The sequence below is a fragment of the Balearica regulorum genome, chromosome 6 (genome assembly GCF_011004875.1).
Source record: "Balearica regulorum gibbericeps isolate bBalReg1 chromosome 6, bBalReg1.pri, whole genome shotgun sequence".
NCBI lineage: Eukaryota > Metazoa > Chordata > Aves > Gruiformes > Gruidae > Balearica > Balearica regulorum.
Window position 1 is genome coordinate 22,456,034 of NC_046189.1, and position 20,677 is coordinate 22,476,710.

Genomic DNA, 20,677 nt, shown 5'->3' on the forward strand with positions numbered 1-20,677 from the left:
TGTGTGCTCTTGGCATACTGGTCGTCCTGCTTTACATAAAGAGGAATTTTCCAGTAATATTATTTTTAACATTAAATTCCTCAGATTGGCAATAAATGTAACATTATGACTGATTGTAGAATATGGTTGCACAAAGGATGTAGCAGGGTATGAATAAATAGTGTGAAAATCTAGGCTTCTATTCATTGCTCTCTAAATCATTAGCAAAGTGCCCACTGTCCTCTATGGTACAGGACAGAATCCATCCTCCTTAATGGTTACTAAACTTTCATCCTTTTCTTTTAATTTACATCAAAATTTATTCCTTTAATATAATTGAATTTGTATTAAAGGAACATTTATATCAAAGCTGAAACATAGTATGTTGCCTTTGATTATAAGCAATATATAATACCTATACAAATGTGTATATACATAATAGATGATATTGCAAACTTTTAAAAAGTGAAGATATATTAAAACTGAGTACACCCTACACACACCACACTTTTTCTAAGGTTCTTCAGATTTAACACTGACAGCATGAAGCAAAGTGTAGCACATTTTGTTCCCGGAAGTATGCTTTGATAGCAAATTCTTAGGAACTTTATGGAATCAATAGAGGAACACATGGATAAGCAGAAAATATCATAGAGAGAGTGTAAAACTGATTTTAAATTTTCTAGTGGAACTGGCCTTTAATAGCTCTGGAATACTTTCAGGATGATTCTGTTGCACAGCCTATATACAGCAAAAAAGGTTCATGGTTTATAGAGATAGTTAGCTTGGGTGATACTTTAATTATTAGATAGTGTTATTATGAAAACTCTATAAATACCAACACAAGAGTTATTTTGATTTTTCACAAAATGCTGTGTTCTAATTGTCTTTTAGCTTGCTAAATTTCATGTGATTTATGAGTCCTATTTTGACAAGAAAGAAAATACTATGTGAAAGAACAATATTTTTATCTTTATTATTTGATGCCTCTGAAAGAGCCTTTATCTGCCATTCACAGTGTATGAAGATTTATCTTTAAATCACAGTTCTACTTTTACAAAGATAAAAGATGTGTTTCTATAAAAGCAGGCCTTGTAGAGTTCTGTACTAATTGTGTCTATGACACAAAATCACATATAATTATATACCTACCTGCCCACAGCTGAACCTGGATCTTTATAGTCAAATCAGTTGATCTTGTCTGTCCTACAGTGAAAACAGATACATGCTAGGTATGACATACAGGTATGCTTCTAAAGCCCTTAGAAATGGAAGACCCTTTCAGTCCTTTCACAGATGGAGCTGAAAACTTACTACGTCAGCCAGGTCTGATGATAGAGTTGCAAGAAGTGGAGTGAAACCAACTGAACATATTCAACCAAGTTTCTGTACTATTTGAAAGCAAGAATCTTTTTATTTCCACACTAAATAACTTTTACAGGCGAGGCATGTACCCACTGGGATTCTCTTTGTGCTGAAGTCCACACATCCTCTCTATGCACGTGCTTTAATCTTCTACAGGACAGGAATGGAAACAGCCCTGTCAATCAAAGACAAGACAAAAATATCTCACCCACTACAATTCTCTCTGTTTTTTCTTCCTTTGGTAGAAGGAAAATAGACTTTCCTAACAGAAATCCAACTTCTATTTCAATTTTACATCAGTAATCTGACTTTGAAATATCTAATTCCTAGATTTTCTTATCTAGCTGTATGTCAATTCTGCAAAGACTTTCGTCTTGTTTCACTTGTCTTTTGAGAGTATTGGTAGCAGTTGATGCTCCTGCAAGTCTCAGAAGGAGAAATAGTTTGAGAAAAGCCTGAAGCAGAAGTGAACATCTCTAACAAGATGTGAAGGTCTCTTAATGTTCAATGCATTTATCTCTGTACCATTTAACATTTCAGCTTTCCTTTATCCCTTTCTGAATTCTGCCTTGTAAAGCCAAGGAGTCAGTCACCACATCCTCTCCCAGTGTAATGGTCTGACAACTGCTGCATGATGGTTAGAGATTTTATACTTCTGCTTGGGGAAGCATCTATCTGAAATGATATGGATCTAATAAACACTAAAATGAAGGAAAATACTTATTTACAAGAAAGGGTTAGAACAAATGTATGGATTAACAGATGCTACTGTTGCTTCAGACCTCTATTAAGATCTCTGCATAAACTATACCTGATTTAATGACAGAAACTGTATCACTTTGGCTTCCAAACTTTCAAATAGGGAATAGAAATGGTTACCTACAGCACTGATCAAATGGCACTAATGGACATCGTCACAGTGTTTATTCAGGAAACCAGTACAAGAATTTTAGGAATATCTTTTTTATTTGTGTCATGAGTGAAATCATCCATCAGTTGCCTCATATGCAAGTATTGCATCCCACTTGCTGAGGATTTTTTTTCTATTTTTGTAGCAAGATTGAAGTTCACTGTATTTTTAGACGCATTAAATGTTGAAACATCATCTAAAGTGTTTTACATTTCATCTTTGGGATTTTTTTTCTAACCAATAGGTTTGTGCATGCCATGATTTGATAGTTTAATACAGAATAATACAGGAATAAATAAATATGTTGAGCTGGTGTGAGAGCCTTAATTTGTGGATAAGGTAGCCCTGAGATAAAAAGTTAAAAAAATGGGAAAACCTGTTAAAAGAAACAAAAACAGATAGGTTTGCTAATTTTATGGTTTTGTAACTGTGCATCTATGCAAAACCTACAACCAAAGAGGACATGTTCATTCCCAATATTGATCTGAAGTTGAGAAGAAAAGGAAAAAATTGACAACCGCTGTCGACAACAGAACAGCCCATTATAGCAAATTTACACACCCAATAGTATTATTGATTTGCACAGTATCACAGATAGCCTGAATGCCAACAACTGTACCCTTGGAACATAATTACTTTATAATATAATATAATAATATAATATAATGCAATACCTGTTCTTATGTTCTTATGATTTTATTGTCATAAAAGGCTACTGACTGTGGTGGTCAATAATGCTGGTCTTCAGAACTGTGAAGTTTAGCATCCTAAATGGTTGCAATGCTTTTTTTTTTAATCAAAAACTGAGTAAAAATGAACTCAGACTTTACCCATTTTTTGCATTGCACTTCTGTGTAAGTGCAAATCTGTGTGCTCCTGGTATAATAGTGACTGCCTGTTCATGCTCAAGCTGCTGTCACAAAGGATCAAGGAGGTTCACATCACTGTCTATAGAGAAAGGATCAGCTGGAACCCCCTAAGACCCTGACCTGCAGGCACACATCAAAATCTGGTCCACTTGGTTTCATACATTAAGGGCTGGCTATTTTCTCTTGAACCTAGGCTGCTACTTTAAAGAGGAAGGAAAGAATAGGTGGAACTAAATGAGTCTAACTTCACTTTCCTCCTGCTATAATATCAATACAGCATTGCTTATTGCCACTCCATGCCCTGCCTCTTGCCGGAAGGATGTTGAACGATGTCTGTCAGAAAAGATGCCTCCTTTTGTCCTGGCATTTGGTAATATCAGTCCCTAATCTGATCAAACCACTAGCTCCTGGAATTCCTAGACTTGTCTTGAGTTGCAGAAATAAAAAGATTCTGTAAAATTTCTTTACTTAACTTCATTACATCAGAAAAGGTGAATGCACTAGAGATTTTAGATATTTTTGATAGTTTTAAGTAAAAGAGTTTTTAAGTGAAAAGTTGTAGCAAAGCAAAAAATTAAGGTCTTGCTAGAAAACATGGTTTCAAAAGATAACCACAAACACAAGAAATGCCAATTTCAAATATGCCATGAGTCTCTTGTTCCAGCTGCCTCTAGGGCTCTTCCCGAGAAGCTAAGGACCCAGCTCAACAACATGTCACCTCTTGCCTTTCAGAAGGTCCTATGAGGTTTTAGATGGTGTTTATTTAACTGTAGGAAGTGGAAATGCAATGCCGTAGCAGTCAGCCTGCTAAATGTAGCCTTCCAGAAACTACATTTAAAACTAACTGGGAGAACGGAGAGAAGAAATAAGGTTTTGGGAACTCTTTGTCCCAAGGGGTTCTCTGAGACCATATCTTTGTTCAGTGTGGGGTATTCTTCCCTCTTAGCTGCATCTTCTCAAAATACTCCACCTCCTTCTTTGCCCTCCTAAGAATGCAGTTTCTGGGTTTATATCAAATACAGCAGAAGTTACAGAGCTGAGATCCAGGTTACAGATGCAAAAGTGGCAAATCAGGCACTTCTCTTTAGGGATTTATTCATAGTCAAGTATGAATATATTGAGTGTGAGCAGGTTTCCTGCCTTTATAAAATGATTAAGGCACTTTATAAAATGTAAGCCCTGAAAAGAATACATAATCCTTCATATACAAACATTAATCTTACAATTTGTTTAGAATTTATTTAGCTTTTCTCAGTGTATGTCTACTTTATCCTGACAGCTTTGGATACAATACTTCATGTTCATCCACACTGCCTACACATTGGCTTGCATCTGGGTTGAGACTGGAGTGAGATATGGCATGCTTATGAGGGAGGGAAGCTTACACAGGGACTGGGTATCAGCTGTTATCTGTAATTTTTTATGAAAATTCTTCTTCAGAGAAAAGATACAATTTTAGTTAATGTTTAAGGCTAGAAGTCAGAGGACCAACAAAGTCATTCTGAAGGCTCCAGTCACAAAGATGCTTTGAGTGAAAAATTAAAACTGAGGTAGGAATTTTAAGTCTTGTTGGATCTGCTTATGCAGGGCAGCAGAAAGTAGAACAGCTAAAATAGCAGCAGCTTCAACTGAAACTGGAGCTGTGCCAGCATGCTGTTATTTTCCATAAGGCACATTAAAAAAGAGACGTATGTTTAATATGCTTGTGTTCAAAGATTTTTTTTTAAAATGTAGGTTGACTAAACGTAGGTGGTATAGTCTCAGATACAAAGTTAGTAGGGAGTGTGAGTTTTAATGTATTTTGTCAACTACCTCATAGCTACAAAAGCCAAGAGTGTGAGCTGGAGACTTCTGAGCTGAGTCCTGGGGGCTGGGGTCAGACCTGGGAGGGGAAACTCACCTTCCCCTTGGGGTATGAGGCTTTAAAACATTGTGCCAAAAAATCATTCATCTGCTTGGTTGCTTCAGTATTTAAAATGAAAGCTTAATTTAAGGTCAGGTCATCTGCAGTTATGCTTTGAAGGTCGTTGTTATCTATAATCCACAACTGGAAGTGTAATTTGGAAACATTAGCTCAGGCTTTATCCCACTGTCTTCAGTTTCATACGCAGTTTCTCCTTTTGTGTGCAGAAGTGAGGAGATCAAATACATCTGATATACCATTCCTTGAGTTTATACTCAAGACAATATAAAGTCTCACTGTTAATGCCCCTTACTCTTAAGGGGTTTGGTCTGTACAGGAAGGTGTGCCATGTAGAGCTATGATGGAGCGGCAGCTTCAGGAAGAAGCCAACAAGTGAGTTGGGACTGGGACAGCTTTTCCTCAGGGTCTAATCCCTGCTTCTCCTCTGCCTTCAGTACTTAGTATCTGTCACAAACTGGTGGAAGCCCTCATCTCCACGTCTCTCTCCACCTCCTGTGTGCTCCTAGAGATTTGTATCTGTACTTCATGGTCCATACATACTAAGCTTCCCAAATCTAAGCACACTGAAGAATTGTCCTTCTTGAACCTCCTTGGCACATTTTCTCTGTCTGCCAGGCTTCCCAGAAATAGCCTTGTAGTCCACTTGCTTACAGTCTTGATGCGATGCTCGACAAGGACACCAGAAGAGATCAACATTCTCTTTCCCACATTTCCACTGGCATTCTAGTTTACAGCTCACTTCATCAGTAACATAATGAAAACCAAGGAGGATTTATCATAGCTTATTTTTGAAATATACAACCCTGACAAAACAAAAAAAGCAATTTTGGACATCTTTCCTGGGCAGATTCTTCAATACCTTTAATTCAGTTTGAATTTAGGCTATAATCCTTGCATCATCCCTTCCACTGTGTGCAGCTTTCTTCTCAGTTACTGAGCCTTCCTTCTGCAATGTTTTTCATTCTTTTCTGATTGATCTTGCAGTTGAAGAGCACCTTAGTGCCACAAAGAAACCTGACAGTCCACATTTTCTGTGCTCTAGTGTTAATGCTGTTGCAGTCATGATGGCCTACAGTGGAAGCAAAGCAATGTTTGTAGGGTTTGCTCTCACACTCTTTATATTTGGTTCATGGATTTATTTGAGAAAAATAGACAAGCTTTCGGCCTACAGAGTCCTCTATAATTCTCTGAAGTAAGGCTTACATGCCTTTAAGTGTCTCTAAATTTGATAGGCTCTTTAGCTGTTAAATTTTAAATTTAATAAGTTCTGTATGTGCTGGGAAAGTTTCCCACCGGCAAAACACAATTGTGTGGGGAGGTCATCTGGTATGTATCTCTTTCCTCTGGTAAGGTGTATTCAGATGTCCGCAGTCCTCAGAGATCTACCTAGTCATATCTATATGTGTTACTGCTATTTCCCTCTCTCCTTAGCTCAAAGACCGAGACAGACTAGAATAAAAAATATGAACAAATGGGTAGCCTATTAAATCAGTTTCTATAAGGATTTCTCTTACTAACACATGATTAACATCCACAGGTAAGGTTTCCCTGCTTATGGTATTTCAAACATTAAGGAAGAAAGAGTTTTCTATGGTGAAACATAAATATAATTTTAGTCAATAATTTCTGCACCTTTTTTAAAAAGAAATACATCAATACTGAGGTTTTTTACTGAAGAAGTAGTATAAAAACATTAATGAATCGAACATTCTGTATTTAAAATTATATTTTCATATGTCAGGTACATCAGGTAAGTACCAGAAATAAGCTTTATTTCAAAAATGAGTCATGTTTTTTGTGTATTAGCTATTAAAAAAGTTACAATTTTGGTGATTGGTCACTAGGAACAGTTTTAAAATTAGCATCTACAGTGAATACACACTTATAAAATATCTTTTCTTTCTCTTTTTCAGACTTTCATAGTATTGAATAAAGGGAAGGCAATCTTCCGATTCAGTGCCACCTCTGCCCTGTACATTTTAACTCCCTTCAATCCTCTTAGAAAAATAGCTATTAAAATTTTGGTACATTCATATCCTTTTTCAATGGTGTTTCAAAATGTTACACACTGAAATTAAGAAAACTCATAACTCTTTCTATTTCATTGTAAATAAAAGTTTTCATAGGCTGTTAATTTTATTTTACAGTGGAAGACTTAGGGTAAGTTTTTATAAATACTACAAAATATGTATGTATCATGTAGATGCATTTTAGCTATTATGTTGAATTTCAATACTTCTGCTGTACAAATCTGCAGATGGATTTAAGAATTCATTGGTGTCTGATGTTCATAACAGGTTGATGGGAATTTCTAGGGGGTGAGATTTTGGTGCACTTTTCTTGCAAATCTGGGAAAAGTAGTCACCAAATGAAAACTTCAGGGTGACAGTAAGACTTTCAACATTGAACAGTTAGAGGCAGAAACCTTATTATAGAGAATGCTGGCAGAATCTTCTAGGTCTTTGGAAAAAGGAAGAAACAAGGCTGATTGATTGCTGCTGACTCAGAAGACCTTTTCCTCTGAGCTCCCTGGAAGTTAAAGCAGTGAGAGAGGGGGAGGAAGGTGTCTGGAGAGAAGTCAGGGACCATTTGGGGGCAGTAGCTAAGGGACCTGACAGAGACCTACAGACACAATGGTGGTGATGGTGAGAAAATGCAGCCAAATACTGTCAGATAGAAGCTTCAAATGAATGCTCATCTATTCAAGTTATAGGCTCCAATTTACAATATCTTCCAGCCCTGCATCTGTGCTGATTGTAGGTAATGTTTTTTACGGCGTACTGATTACTGAGTTTGGTTTTGGTTTTAAGTTCCTCCTAGTTGTGTTCAAAAGAGTATCCAGCTGGTCTTAATGGCAGTCAGAACAAAGGCAATTCTAGTAAAAAATATGCAATTCCAATATTTTTCCTTCTATCTATTAACTGATTGTGTGATTATGTAATTTAGCTCTATTGTAGGAAAAGGTTTCCTTTCACTATATGGACTGATTTCTTTTCAAACCAGCCAACTATGGGATGGGCTATTTTTATCTTAGATATAGATGTAGGGGGGTATTTTTTTTATCTTAAACATAAGAATAGATGCATAGGTTCTTTTTTAAATTATTTTTTTAATTCAGTATAGTACAAACACTGCAAATATGAACTTTAACTAAGAACCATGTAATATGTTCCATAATGCAGTTTAGATTTCATCTGCTTATACAAGGTTAGCCATGTATAAGAAAAAAGATTAGGGGGTAATGTTGTTTATTATTTTCAATAATCCTCTGACTTTTATTGATAAACTCTACTGCCCTCACGTTTTGAGGTGGGCGTTTGGCATTTTGGCCATTGTAACAGAACTGTGCCTTTCACTTTCAGTGTGAAAGATGTGTGTTGAGCGCAACAAAATTGGCACAACGGTTGGAAAACCTTCATCTGTACATCCTCCAAATTCTCTGAACCTCTGTATAGGGCACTCAGATCACATGTGTCCAGACACGTGGTCAGATGTTGCTCCCCCTGCAAAGAAACAGAGTGGGTCTCTTCCCAGGGCTCAGAGACTTTCCCTGCCATTCTTCCTCACTGCCAGTACCTATTGTAATACCAGTGACAGGAACTGGTAACAGCATGAATTTCTCTCTCCCTTGTGCTCTGCTGACTCACCACCTAGTATTCTGCCTTTTGGTTTATTTCCCCGTTTTGCCTGCCTGTCTTGAGTTAAGGTAGAGCATGGAACTGAGGGGGCAACACAAGAGTGATGGGAGATGGCTGGACTTTGGCAATTAATAGGAAAGGATGTTTTTTCCAATCTTCATCTTCCACCAAGTCCACACAGCTGATAAGAGACTTCAATTGCTCCAGCAATTGATTAGCTTGAGGCTTTATAGTGCCTCTAACCCGACTGCTTGCCTATATGGGAAGAGCATGAAAAAGACAATAAATTTCCATGAAGAAATCATCATATATAAGAATTGTTAACCTTTGTGTATAGTTGAATTATTATAGAACATAAAATAGTAAATTAAGGGAATGTTGAGGTTGTAAATCAAACACTCAAAATGTGGGAGAAGAAGGAACAGAGGCAGAGACATTGAATGTGTCAGTTATGTTTGAGATTCCCATGAGGGAAAGCAGAGCCAGAGTTTGGATTTCAAAGTATGTTAGCCCTTACTGAGCATCTGCTCCCTTTCAAAGTGAACAGCACTTCAGCCACGCAGCTCACAGGTGTGGCCAGTTATGTACAGTGAGCAAGGATCTACCTATGGCCTTTGTTAGGAATGATACCTAGCTGTAAATACATAATACACACTGCATAGTGATAAAACCCCAGCTCTCCTAAGAGGACATTCCACTTTTTTAACTGGTTTAAGAGACTACTGAAGCTGCAGCCAGGCATCTCCAAGTTTTTCAACAACCAAAATGGATTCTCATTATTTAAAGGAATTTCCCTGTTTTATTAAGTCAGATGCTTTAGAGCTGTCTGTGGACTGTGAGGACAAGCATTGTAAGGCATTCTAATAATTTATCCTAAGCCACTGAACAATGATTTTTACTGTACAGAGCTTGTATGGCAACATGATCTTCAAAACAAGTTAAGTTACTTAATGAAAGGTATCACAATATTCATTGCTTGGTAGGACATTTAGATAAAGGTCACCTACATACCTATGAGAATCAGGCAGCTAAATCCTTCCCTGTGATTTGAATGTTTACTTGAAAAGATATGCTCAAGTTTGAATTGTTCAGTAGCTGCAAGCGATGATCTTAATGTTTGCACCAAATTTCTGCAAAGTTTAGGCTGAGATGTTGCTTTTCCTATTCTTCCTTCACCTAGAGTGATGGGTTGGTTTTCCATTTTTTTGTCCATGGTATGCTATGTGCTCGATGAAATAAATAAATAAATAAATGTTCCCAGGCTCTTATATACAAGTTTATCTGTAAATGGATTTCTTCAATTTAAGCTGCTTTCTTTGCCAGTCATGCTGGTGCAACCATTTTTAAGGAACATCTTTAGAGAGACGAGTAAAGGCAGTTAACCATTTGGCATAAAGGTGGAACAGTTCTTATTTTTTGCTGCCATCATGTGGCCGTTTTGAGTCAGGTTTTGGCCTGGTTTGGTTACTTCAGTATTTCCAAGTGTTTGAATAATCGGGTTTACTTCATTGCCCTGCAAAAGGGAAGGACCACACTGTTCGTAGAGCCAGTGATCTTGCAAACCAAGAACATCACATTGGGTCTAATGAAGCCCTAGTGGACTGTCCCACCTCCCTACTACAAGCCCCTCTGAGCTGTAAGTCTGGGTTTCATAGTCCCAGAATAACTAATTGTACCTTGCTGGAACTCTAAATAAAAATTAATTTTCATTCTAATCTTCACCAGTTTTCCATACTTTTCAAGCAGCTGACCACAAGGTACTATTGAACCATTTTCAAATTATAGCATTGGTAGAACAAGAGCTGCTTCTTTTCCTGCTAACGTGTTTTGAGAGAGCCCAAAAATAATATTGGAAAATTACTCACCTTAATCTGTGAGCTCTCTATGGATTTCTGTTTCACTGACTGAAGCATGTACTGCTGAGCTACTGATAGGGAAACATGGAATACAGTCACTTCAGGAATTAAAACCAGTATTCTGTGTTTTGTTCTGTGGCTTTGCTAGACTGGCTGTGCTGGGGTGGTGCACGCTGTCTCTACAGCTCTGACTCATGGTAAATAGGATAAACTTTTTCACCTTGCATATGCCAGCTGTTGAGTTTAGTACCAATGCTCTAGAAGTGAAAGACTAATGCTTATTCAGTCATGTTAGGTACTTGCAGAAGAATACTGTTTTACTTATTTTGGTTTTGGCTGTTACTCAGCTCACATGACCTCCTTCACCTCTTAGTACCAGCTGAAAATGAAACACGAGAACATCAAGAAATCAACATCAGAACATCAAGACTAATATTCAAGTTTAATGTGCTAAAGTGAAAACTACCAAGTTAAACAAAATATACGTGCAATGTTTACCAAAGTCTAAATGATTTGTATAAGTGGCAATATTTTACTGTATTTAAGATATACAGCTGATGTGATATTGTATGAATTTCTATAATGTTTTCCTTAACTATGTCTACATTATTCAGCATGCTTATCATGTGCACTATTTTGACCAACTGTGTATTTATGACCATGAGTAACCCTCCAGACTGGACAAAGAATGTAGAGTAAGTTGCCTATGTTATTTAAAGATATCTTTAACTGTTCCTCTAGAAGTCAGCATGCCAGTAACTGCAGTTATGTGTGCTGGCAGGAACTATTGTGAGACACTACTACTATTTCCTCTCTAAACTATGTAGAAAAGTTGAATAATTATTTAAATCTCCTTCTAGTAGAACAATTGGGTAGAAAAATTGAATGTTGTTTACAGATAGTATTCTATTGAGATTCCACTAGTTCTCTTTCATCTTCATGGTTTAGCATCTACCCAGTGTATTCCCCCGTCCTTTACACGACTGCATCGACAGCAGAACCACAGCCGTCTGTTTGTAGACGTCAATTAAGGACAGCACATAAGCAAAAGTATTCATAAAGTGAGAATTCAATGCATGCCTGCGTTCTTCCCTTTTTAGAGTTAATACCAGACGGTTTAGATGTTAGTGATTCAGACAGTGTCCAGTAACTTATGCTTACAACATTTTTCGTTAACAGTAACTGATCTAGTGTTGAATACTTTTGAACTGAGTATCACTGATACATTTTTAATATATATCATTTGATGGATATATTTATTTTGATTTTATTTACAAGATCAGGACTGCTGTACTTCAACAGCATGTCACAACTAATGCATGTAAATACACGAGTATATATGATAAATATAATGCATTTTAGAAGAAATTGCTTATTTACTGTATTTCTTTTCCAGTTTTCAAATAAAACACTCTTTTATTTGATTGTCAGGTTTTTATCAGAATACCAATGTATAATGTTGCTATTTATTTTGATTCAATTTTCCTATATTTTCCAGGTATACGTTCACTGGAATTTACACATTTGAGTCACTCATAAAAATCATTGCAAGGGGCTTTTGCTTAGAAGATTTTACTTTTCTTCGAGATCCATGGAACTGGCTTGATTTCACTGTCATTACCTTTGCGTAAGTTTTTGTTTTTTGCTTTTACTTTGAAAGTGAAGGGCAAAAAGGGCATGAAATTAGTATCGATGCATATCAATTTCATTAAATGGAAATTCTTGTATGGATTTACTTTTGACTAAAACAATTTTCACATTCTAATATGCATATTTTGATGTAAACATAAATACTGCAGAAGCCGTTAGTACAGCTAGTATTAGAGAGGCTAATTTCATGTCCTGCATTTTTTTTCTCTGAGCAGAAAAGGAGCATCCCTTTGACTTCATTCTCCAAACTTACCAATCTAGTCTAGATAAATTTTAGGCTTTCAAAGTTAAATCACTGCGATTCACTTCAGAGACATTTAATTTAACTGAAGGCTCTGAAAGCATATTAATGCAAGGCAAACTGCAGTGAAAGGTAAACCTCTGACTGTTGCTATTTAATTTTTTGCTAAAAACGCCAAAGCGGTCTTGATGAAAGACCCAAGTAAGTAGCATAAACTTTGCCTAAATTCTGAATAACTGTGATTTAATCCTACAGGTATGTAACAGAATTTGTAAACCTAGGCAATGTTTCAGCTCTTCGAACTTTCAGAGTATTGAGAGCTTTGAAAACTATTTCTGTAATCCCAGGTAAGAAGTAGTTGGTGTAAGGTGTTAGGCCCCTTGTACCTCCCAACTGTTCCTTTTTATCCTGTCATTGTGTTTGTGTGTGAACTCCCCTATTACAGATATGTGACAGAGTTTGTGGACCTGGGCAATGTCTCAGCGTTGAGAACATTCAGAGTTCTCCGAGCTTTGAAAACAATATCAGTCATTCCAGGTGAGAGCTAGGTTAAACACTGAGGCTGACTTTAGTTCACTGAAATGGAATTCATATTTTTTAAACATAAGTCTTATTGCTTTCCACAAAAAAGCAGGAATCGGAAGATATTAGGATTCACTGAAATCTCTGATTCATTGCTTTTTAACATGAGCTCTTTCCTTTTGAAATCAGCCTTTGAGTTTAACAGATTCTTGCATGAGACATTGCAGTACACAGCGTGTGTGGTTTGCATCGTATGATGTCAAGCTTTCTTCTCCACATTCAATGAATATCAGTAACCCTGAAGTTTTCTTACCTATGTGTATCTTACCTACATGATGTTATGTGGTATTTGTTGTGAATATTTGTGTCTGAAAAATAGAACTGTTTGAAATGTTGACTTAGTAAGAAGATGAAGGAATAAGATAATAAAGAATAGCATGGGCATTGCATGGGGGATTTATTATCTTAAAATTCTATGATTTTCCAAACCATCTCCAGTTTTATAGCATTAAATTTTAACCCTATTTATTGTTGAACAGGCTTTTTACTACTGTCTTCTAAATCTAGTATGTTATAAAACTGATAGTAGCAAAGGTTTGGGGCAAGAGGTATTGACAAATAAAAAGAAAGAAGACTTTTATGTGAGATTCATGTACAGCATGAATAAGAAAAGTCACTTGTTTTAGCATTAAAACAAGTGTTTTGAAATATATGCAACTCATTCCATTCACAGTTTCAAATGAACATAAATTTCAGCTATTTATTCATTTTCACAAGTGAAAAAGCTCTTCACAAAAATGTTATTTCACAGACATTACAATCATTTATTTGGGCTTCTGCATGAAATTTATAACTTTACTGGGAGACCCTGTCATTTTTATGCTTTAAAAAAGTTTTGAACATCAGAATAAAAATTCCTTTGCATTTGCAGGCTTGAAGACTATCGTGGGAGCCCTAATTCAGTCTGTGAAGAAGCTCTCGGACGTTATGATCCTGACTGTGTTTTGTCTGAGTGTATTTGCACTAATAGGGCTGCAGCTGTTCATGGGCAACTTGAGGAATAAATGCCTGCAGTGGCCTCCAGAAAATTTTACTCTGGAAACAAATATTACTTCCCAGCTAAACAGTACCATAGGTGAAAATGGTACATTGGTTAATTCAACAGTGACTCCATTTGACTGGAAGGGGTACATTGAAGATGAAAGTAAGTATTGTCAGCATAATTCTTACTGAAGTGATTTGTGGCTGACCCAGTTCTTAGAAATAAGGAGAGAAAGGGATGATACATTTAGTTAAGACAGCAGAAGTGTTTTCTCTCTTAGATCTGCTCCAAAGGCTGGCATGGAAGAGGGAACAAGGAACATGGTCTCTCTACCTGATAGGGCTCTTTACCTCAGCTCCCTCTCAGCTCCCTCAGCAGCCAAATCCACATCTCCCCTGAGACAGAAGGAAGTCCAAAGGAGTTCTTAAAACTGCTTAACAGTCTTAAACATTTTCCATTCCCATACTCCAAAGTAAGATCAGCAGCTGACTGCTATGTCATTTCTGACAGATATCAGAGACTTCTGACATTCAGTGAGGACTCCAGTAATGGAGTCTTCAGTATTTTCACCATCTATCCATTCTTCACCATCTATCCATTCTTGTGCTTCACTATCCTTATTATTAGGAAGGGGTTTTTTTAAGGTCTAACAAATTTTCCTGCTGCAATTTAACCTCTTTGTTCTTACCAACTTCACCACAGGCATCAAAACCAAATTATTCCCTATCATTAATCATTGTCTCTGAGGTATCTAGAGACTATTCTTATGTTGCCATGCCCTGTGGTCTCCTCTTTCAGTCTTCTTTTTGTATGCTAAGCAACCCAAATCATTGACCTTTTTCTCCTACAATTTATTTTCTAGATCTTGATCTCACATCTGGATCCTTTTTTGTTCATAAATATCCTTCTTAAAGTGCAGTACCCACATCTAGGCATTTCTTCTCCGCATGAGGCATACTAAGTAGAGAAGAAAGAACATGTGTTGCATAGTAACTTATACTTCTGTTTTATATATCTTAGGCTAGGACTTGCCATTGTTTATAATTGTGACATCATTAAATCCTGTTCAGCTTGTGGCCTACCTGCCTCCTGAATCTTTTACAGAGTTTTACCTCATTGAGTTCCCACTTTGTGTTTGCATAGTTCATTGTTTCAGCCTGAACAGCACCCTATTTTTTCAGACCATCTCTCCAACTGCCCTGGATCTTTTAAAGTGTAATTGTTTCCTCAAACTCACCACCATCCTTATCAGATCAGTATCATTGCAAATCTGATGTGTTCTTCCATCACCTAGATTAGTTAAAACCTTGAATAGCAGCAATCTCAGAGAAACCTCTTCAGAAGTTGTTTTGCTACATCTTTCCGTTTTGATAATTTCCCAAAGTATGATTTTCCCACAAGTTTTGCTGATACAGAGCAGCCTGTCAGACTGAGAATAAAGAAATGCATTTCAGTACAGTTAAATATGAGGTTACAAACCTAAGCTCCCTATCCTAAAAATCAATGCTGCACAATTCATGTTGAGATAGGTTCATGTGCATAAAGACTGTAGCTGGTGGCATATGTCATCTCTAACAGTGAAAGTTATTTTTGGAGGAAAAAAAGAACTGAAGGGGAGAGAGAGAAAGAAAAGGGAAGGGGAAAGGGAAAACTGACTGCAACAGCCAGCTGTGAAGAGAAGTGGTGGGGTCCCCAGGTGAGTCTCCTCCCCTGGGTAACCTTTCCGGAGCAGCAGTGATCACTCCATAATACTTTTCCCATAGCAACTGTGTAGTTTTCATTAGCATCTCCTCAAACTCCCTACAGGTTGTTCCTGCTTACAGTGCTATTAGCACTAATTGGAAAGCACTTTAATCAGGGTGGGTGCTGCATGGTTGGTTGGTTTTTAAGCTTGTACAGGCATGTTATTAGGTCACCTAATATAAACAAAAAACTACAAGCAAGGAGTAGGAGAAAAGGGGAGAAAGAGGAGTGAATCTCACCCCCCAGACAATTTCTTTCCATGAGTACCTGCTGCAACAATAATGCATTTGCAGGTGTACCATCATGAGAATAACAGCAACATGAAAAACAGCATGAGAACAAAGGCAAAATAGTGCCACAGAGGCTCTGGAAAACACTGCTACAGCAGCTTACATGAACGGTTGCAGAGCTGCAACTGAGAGGCAGGATATAGAAATGCAATTGGAAAGTCCTTAGCAATAGAGAGGCTAAGGCACCTAAGGCATTGTGAAGCGGCCAGGACACTGACAAATTAAGGCTATAGCTCTGCAGCCAAAAAGCTAAATAGTATCCTGTTCACATAAATAAATTATTGACCTGGAAGGCAGTATTACCCCAGTATTTAGCACTACTGCAGTTGCTACTGGAATACTATATAAAGTTCAATTTAGATAGAATGCTGAAAAATTGGAGGATGTTCAGAAAACAGCAGAATGATTAAAGGGTTGGAAAACGTGCTTTATACCAAGATAGACCAGGAGCTCAACCTATTTAGCATATCAAAGTCGAGGTTTAAGGGGTGATTTGATCACAGTTGAGATAAACCTCATGGGGAACAGAAATTTCATCATAGATATATCTTTGATCTAGCAGGCAAAGATATAACAGGTTCAAGAGCTGCAAGTCAAAGCCAGACAAATTTCAAATAGAAGTAAGACAGCTTCTAACTGTGATCACACAGCTGATCAATGACTATGATGGATTTCCATCTGAATTTCTTAAATTAAGATGCAATCTTTTTGTGAAACTCACTTTACTTGAACATGTGAATTCATGGAAATCCCATGTCACAGAGTATAACAAAGTCTAAGCAAAGTCTCCTGATGAAGACCTAGACTTCAAGGTCAAACTTAATTTTCTGGCTTTTTAATAAAGAATGTATAAACTCAGCCTCTGATTTCATTTGATTTAAAGAAGACCTGAAGCACCTTGAAAAACAAAGCTGAATTGAATTAGTTACAGAAAACACTTTATTGAATGGCTACTTGACCCTTTGGTATTTTTACACAGGATTTCATATGTATTATGAAATTTATAATGAAATTATGAGTCTTATTATGAAGCTAATAAGCTTGTCCTTGCTTACCAGCAGTTTCAAAGAGAAAAATTATCTTTTTGCAGCTTCCTGCTCTCTTCTTCCACATGGGCAGAGAGGATACAGAAACCAGCTTAAACCAGCTGTGTCACACAGCAATAGAAGGGGAGCTGGTGTTCAGAGCAGTGCAATGGCACTGTCTTTTGTAGGAATTATAAAAGTTTTTATGCCAATAGTTGTGTATACTATACAGAAAAGGCATGTAAACCCTAATTTTGCCACTGAGCTCATTTTTTGGAAATACCATCTAGAGAAACTTTATGTAAGCATTCCTGGCATTAATGAGTCAAACAGTCTTCCCCCCCCCCATTTTTTTTCCAACATAGAAAATCTGATAAAATTAATGCTAGATAAGTTTAAGTTTATCTTGGCAAGCTTGCCATAAGCAAATTTTTCTGGGCATTATCATCTCACAATCTATTTTATGAAATAACAATTATTCTCAGTCATTACTCTAGGTTTACCCAAACAACTGTAAATTCCTTTGAAGTGTTTATCTACCAGGGATTTTTTCCCATTTCCCAATCAAATAAAGGGGAGCCAAACATATACATTTGATGTAGTGAGGGACTTTTCGCATTACTTTAGTAAGATACAATTCAGCGTTTTGCATCTAGTTAGGGACATATGCTTATACTGCTTGGCTTGTGTTATAAAAATTTTTCTATCATGATAATAAGCAATTGTCACCATTGTATCAGTGCACTCAGAGAAAGCCTGGGTGGCTGCTATTTCTGCAGAGCTGGCAAGTACAGCGTGCTTGCAGAGCACGTCTTATCTGAACCACAGAACTGGAATACAGACCCTGTTTCAGCAGTTCAGCTCAGCTGATGCAGTACTGATCACGACTGCTCCATGGAAACTACATCAAGTCAGGTTTGCATTCTTCCCAACCAGCTGCTATGTTCCAGTGTGTTTTAATCTTGATTAGCTGACATAATGCAGAATAAGATTTGCCTCATAGGGGTCAGCTGTGGTCAGCATCCTGGCAGCTAACCTTACTATTTGCAGCTGTGTTTCAGCAGAGTGCAACTCTGCAATGCATACCAGCTCAGAATGACAGCAGTCACACATAGGGTTGTACGCTTTGCACTGCACAGAAGATTGTTGCCTGTAAGATACGAGTGTATCACTAGGCACTGAAACTGTCCTTCACAGAGTAACAGAACAAGGTCTACATATGGCTTAAAACCTAACTTTTCCAAATGGTGAATTTTGCTCACAGGATGGAGAGATGCAGCTAGTCAGGGTACTGTGTTCCTTCTGCCTCAAATCAATGTGCTAAGCCAGTAGCTTGTGACATCTCCTCAGACTCAGAATTCATCAGCTTCTGTAGGAACTCTGTTTGGGCAGCACAGCCGGCACAGCTACAGTCAAAGCATTTCAGATGAGATCATTTTAAGGGCATCTAACAGGCCAGTTCAATGGAAAAGATATCCAATGGGGTGTTTAAGTCTTCTCAGGAAGCAAAAAAGGTACCACCTTAACTCTGAAGCTGCTGTGCTTCAGAAGTATTGGAAGCTGGGGAGGTGCTCAGGGGAGCATCACCATGTCCCTGCCCTGTCCTTACAGACATCCTGAGGCAATGCTTTTGGTCTCCCTCAGAAATGGGATACTGGGCTACATGGTCTGACCCTACATAAATTGTATCCTTAAGCCTGTGACCAAATGGGAGATCACTACTACAGGAGGAAGCTCCCTCTGTGATAATTCTTCCAAAATCAAGAGCTTAGCAACTGTAGGCATCTGCTTTGAGGGGAAAAAGACAAGCACTTCTCAAGGATACAGTCAAACTGAATCTTCATAAGGACAATGTTTTGTGCATCATCTCTTTATTCTTCTAAGAATAAACAGGTCAATGTCTTTGTTGTTTAAACCATCTAAAATGTCACTTAAATACAGAATTACTGTACAGATTATGGGATGGTTGGCTACAGGGCAATTTGGTGGAATTAACCGAATTTTTCTTATTTAAGGTGATCAATAATTTCATCATATACTCCTACAATCCTATCTACACAAGTCGGTGACTGTTGCAGTAATTCTGTCCGAGTTAAATTTTGATCCATACCAGGGCCTTCATACCAATCAGTAGGCTAATTGCAGTGTGTACACAACCAGAACAGTTAGAGCCATTGGCAGCTGGGTGGTTTTCTGCAGAGCTCACCTATTAGATAACTGTCACAAGTGTTTGTAAGTGACAAACTGGAACCCTTGACAAATAAATTATCGTGGTTTTTTTTTCAGATACACTTTAATTATTATAATAAATAACCGTACAATATAATTTCACAAAGTGTGGTTTAGTTCAGTGATCAGACTGAAGGGAGAATTGTACATTTCATGTACATCCAGCAGCATTTGACAGAGTTTTTAGTACATTTTGTCATTTTAACAGTAAGTGCTATGAGTGATAGCACTTACTGCAGTTCATATTGTCATTTACTCCAAAGTTATGGTCCTACTGAAAAAATAATACTGCTTGTTCAAAACTGCATCTGAAATCACCTTAACACTTTTAGAGCAGGACTGTTTATTTCATAGACCTCTAAGAAAACTTTCATATTCAGAATTTTATAATTTTTTTTAAATTCTTTTCTAAACAGGTCATTTTTATTTTCTGGAAGGGCAGAACGATGCTCTGCTTTGCGGAAATAGTTCTGATGCTGGGTAAGATCAAATGCCATCATATTATTGCACTGTGTAGAATTTAGATCCATGTTCTTTAGATGTGCAGGTGGAGGGTGGCTATATTTTGAGTGACCACTTTGTTTCACATGAGAAATACTAGGATTTTACACTCACTGAGGATTTGGGTTCTTGGTCAGATCTCTGTGGATTGGTTAGATGAGCTTAGTCTTTGTATGAACAAATCAACTATTTGGTATTAGTGTAGCTCCTGCTTGGATGAGAAGTAACAGAGACAGCAGCTGGAAAATGCATTTTGCGTGTTATTTTGCAGTTCCAGCTGCACATGTAAGTACTAAAGCTCGGACAGTAGAAAACACTGATGTTGACACTAATGTTACAACATTAATAATTAATTATTTGGAATATTATGTTTTAGAAGCTTAGATTAAACTTTTAACACTGTTTTTTAGGTGCCTTTCCTGCTTAAATTTTCTAGTTTCCTTTAAAATAATTTTCTATTAAAAATCACAACTGGTATTATTTCTAGTCTGATTAACTAAAGAAAAATCCACTTTTTAATCCTAATCTTCTCCTGGACATTCCAGGTGATAATATTAAAATAACTCTATAAGGTAACACCCAGTGTGTCTTTGTAGGCAGTGCCCAGAAGGATATACATGCGTGAAAGCTGGTAGAAACCCCAATTATGGCTACACAAGTTTTGACACCTTCAGCTGGGCCTTCTTGTCATTATTTCGCTTGATGACTCAAGACTTCTGGGAAAACCTTTATCAACTGGTGAGAATTTTTTAATGCAAAATTGACTAAATATATTTGTACCAATAATGCAAGAGGCATAAATTAAATTTTCTTATGTTATCTTAATTTTAACAATATGAAAACCAGAACTTTTGTTAACCTATTCTTGCTTACAAATGTGTTCTTATTTCCAG

General features: G+C 37.2%; 1 protein-coding gene across 2 annotated transcripts in view; it reads left to right on the forward strand.

The window, feature by feature from the left end:
* Positions 1–20,677, forward strand: part of LOC104629981 (sodium channel protein type 1 subunit alpha) — a 98,409-nt gene that overhangs the window by 31,165 nt on the left and 46,567 nt on the right. For both annotated transcript variants that reach the window (XR_012836137.1, XM_075756763.1), the window contains exons 3-9: positions 6,961–7,078; positions 11,146–11,236; positions 12,040–12,168; positions 12,688–12,779; positions 13,886–14,158; positions 19,700–19,763; positions 20,381–20,522. Coding sequence is in view for 1 of the 2 variants with exons in the window: in XM_075756763.1 (XP_075612878.1) it covers positions 6,961–7,078; positions 11,146–11,236; positions 12,040–12,168; positions 12,688–12,779; positions 13,886–14,158; positions 19,700–19,763; positions 20,381–20,522 (909 nt within the window). In the remaining variant the exon portion in view is untranslated. The remainder of the gene's footprint in view (positions 1–6,960; positions 7,079–11,145; positions 11,237–12,039; positions 12,169–12,687; positions 12,780–13,885; positions 14,159–19,699; positions 19,764–20,380; positions 20,523–20,677) is intronic.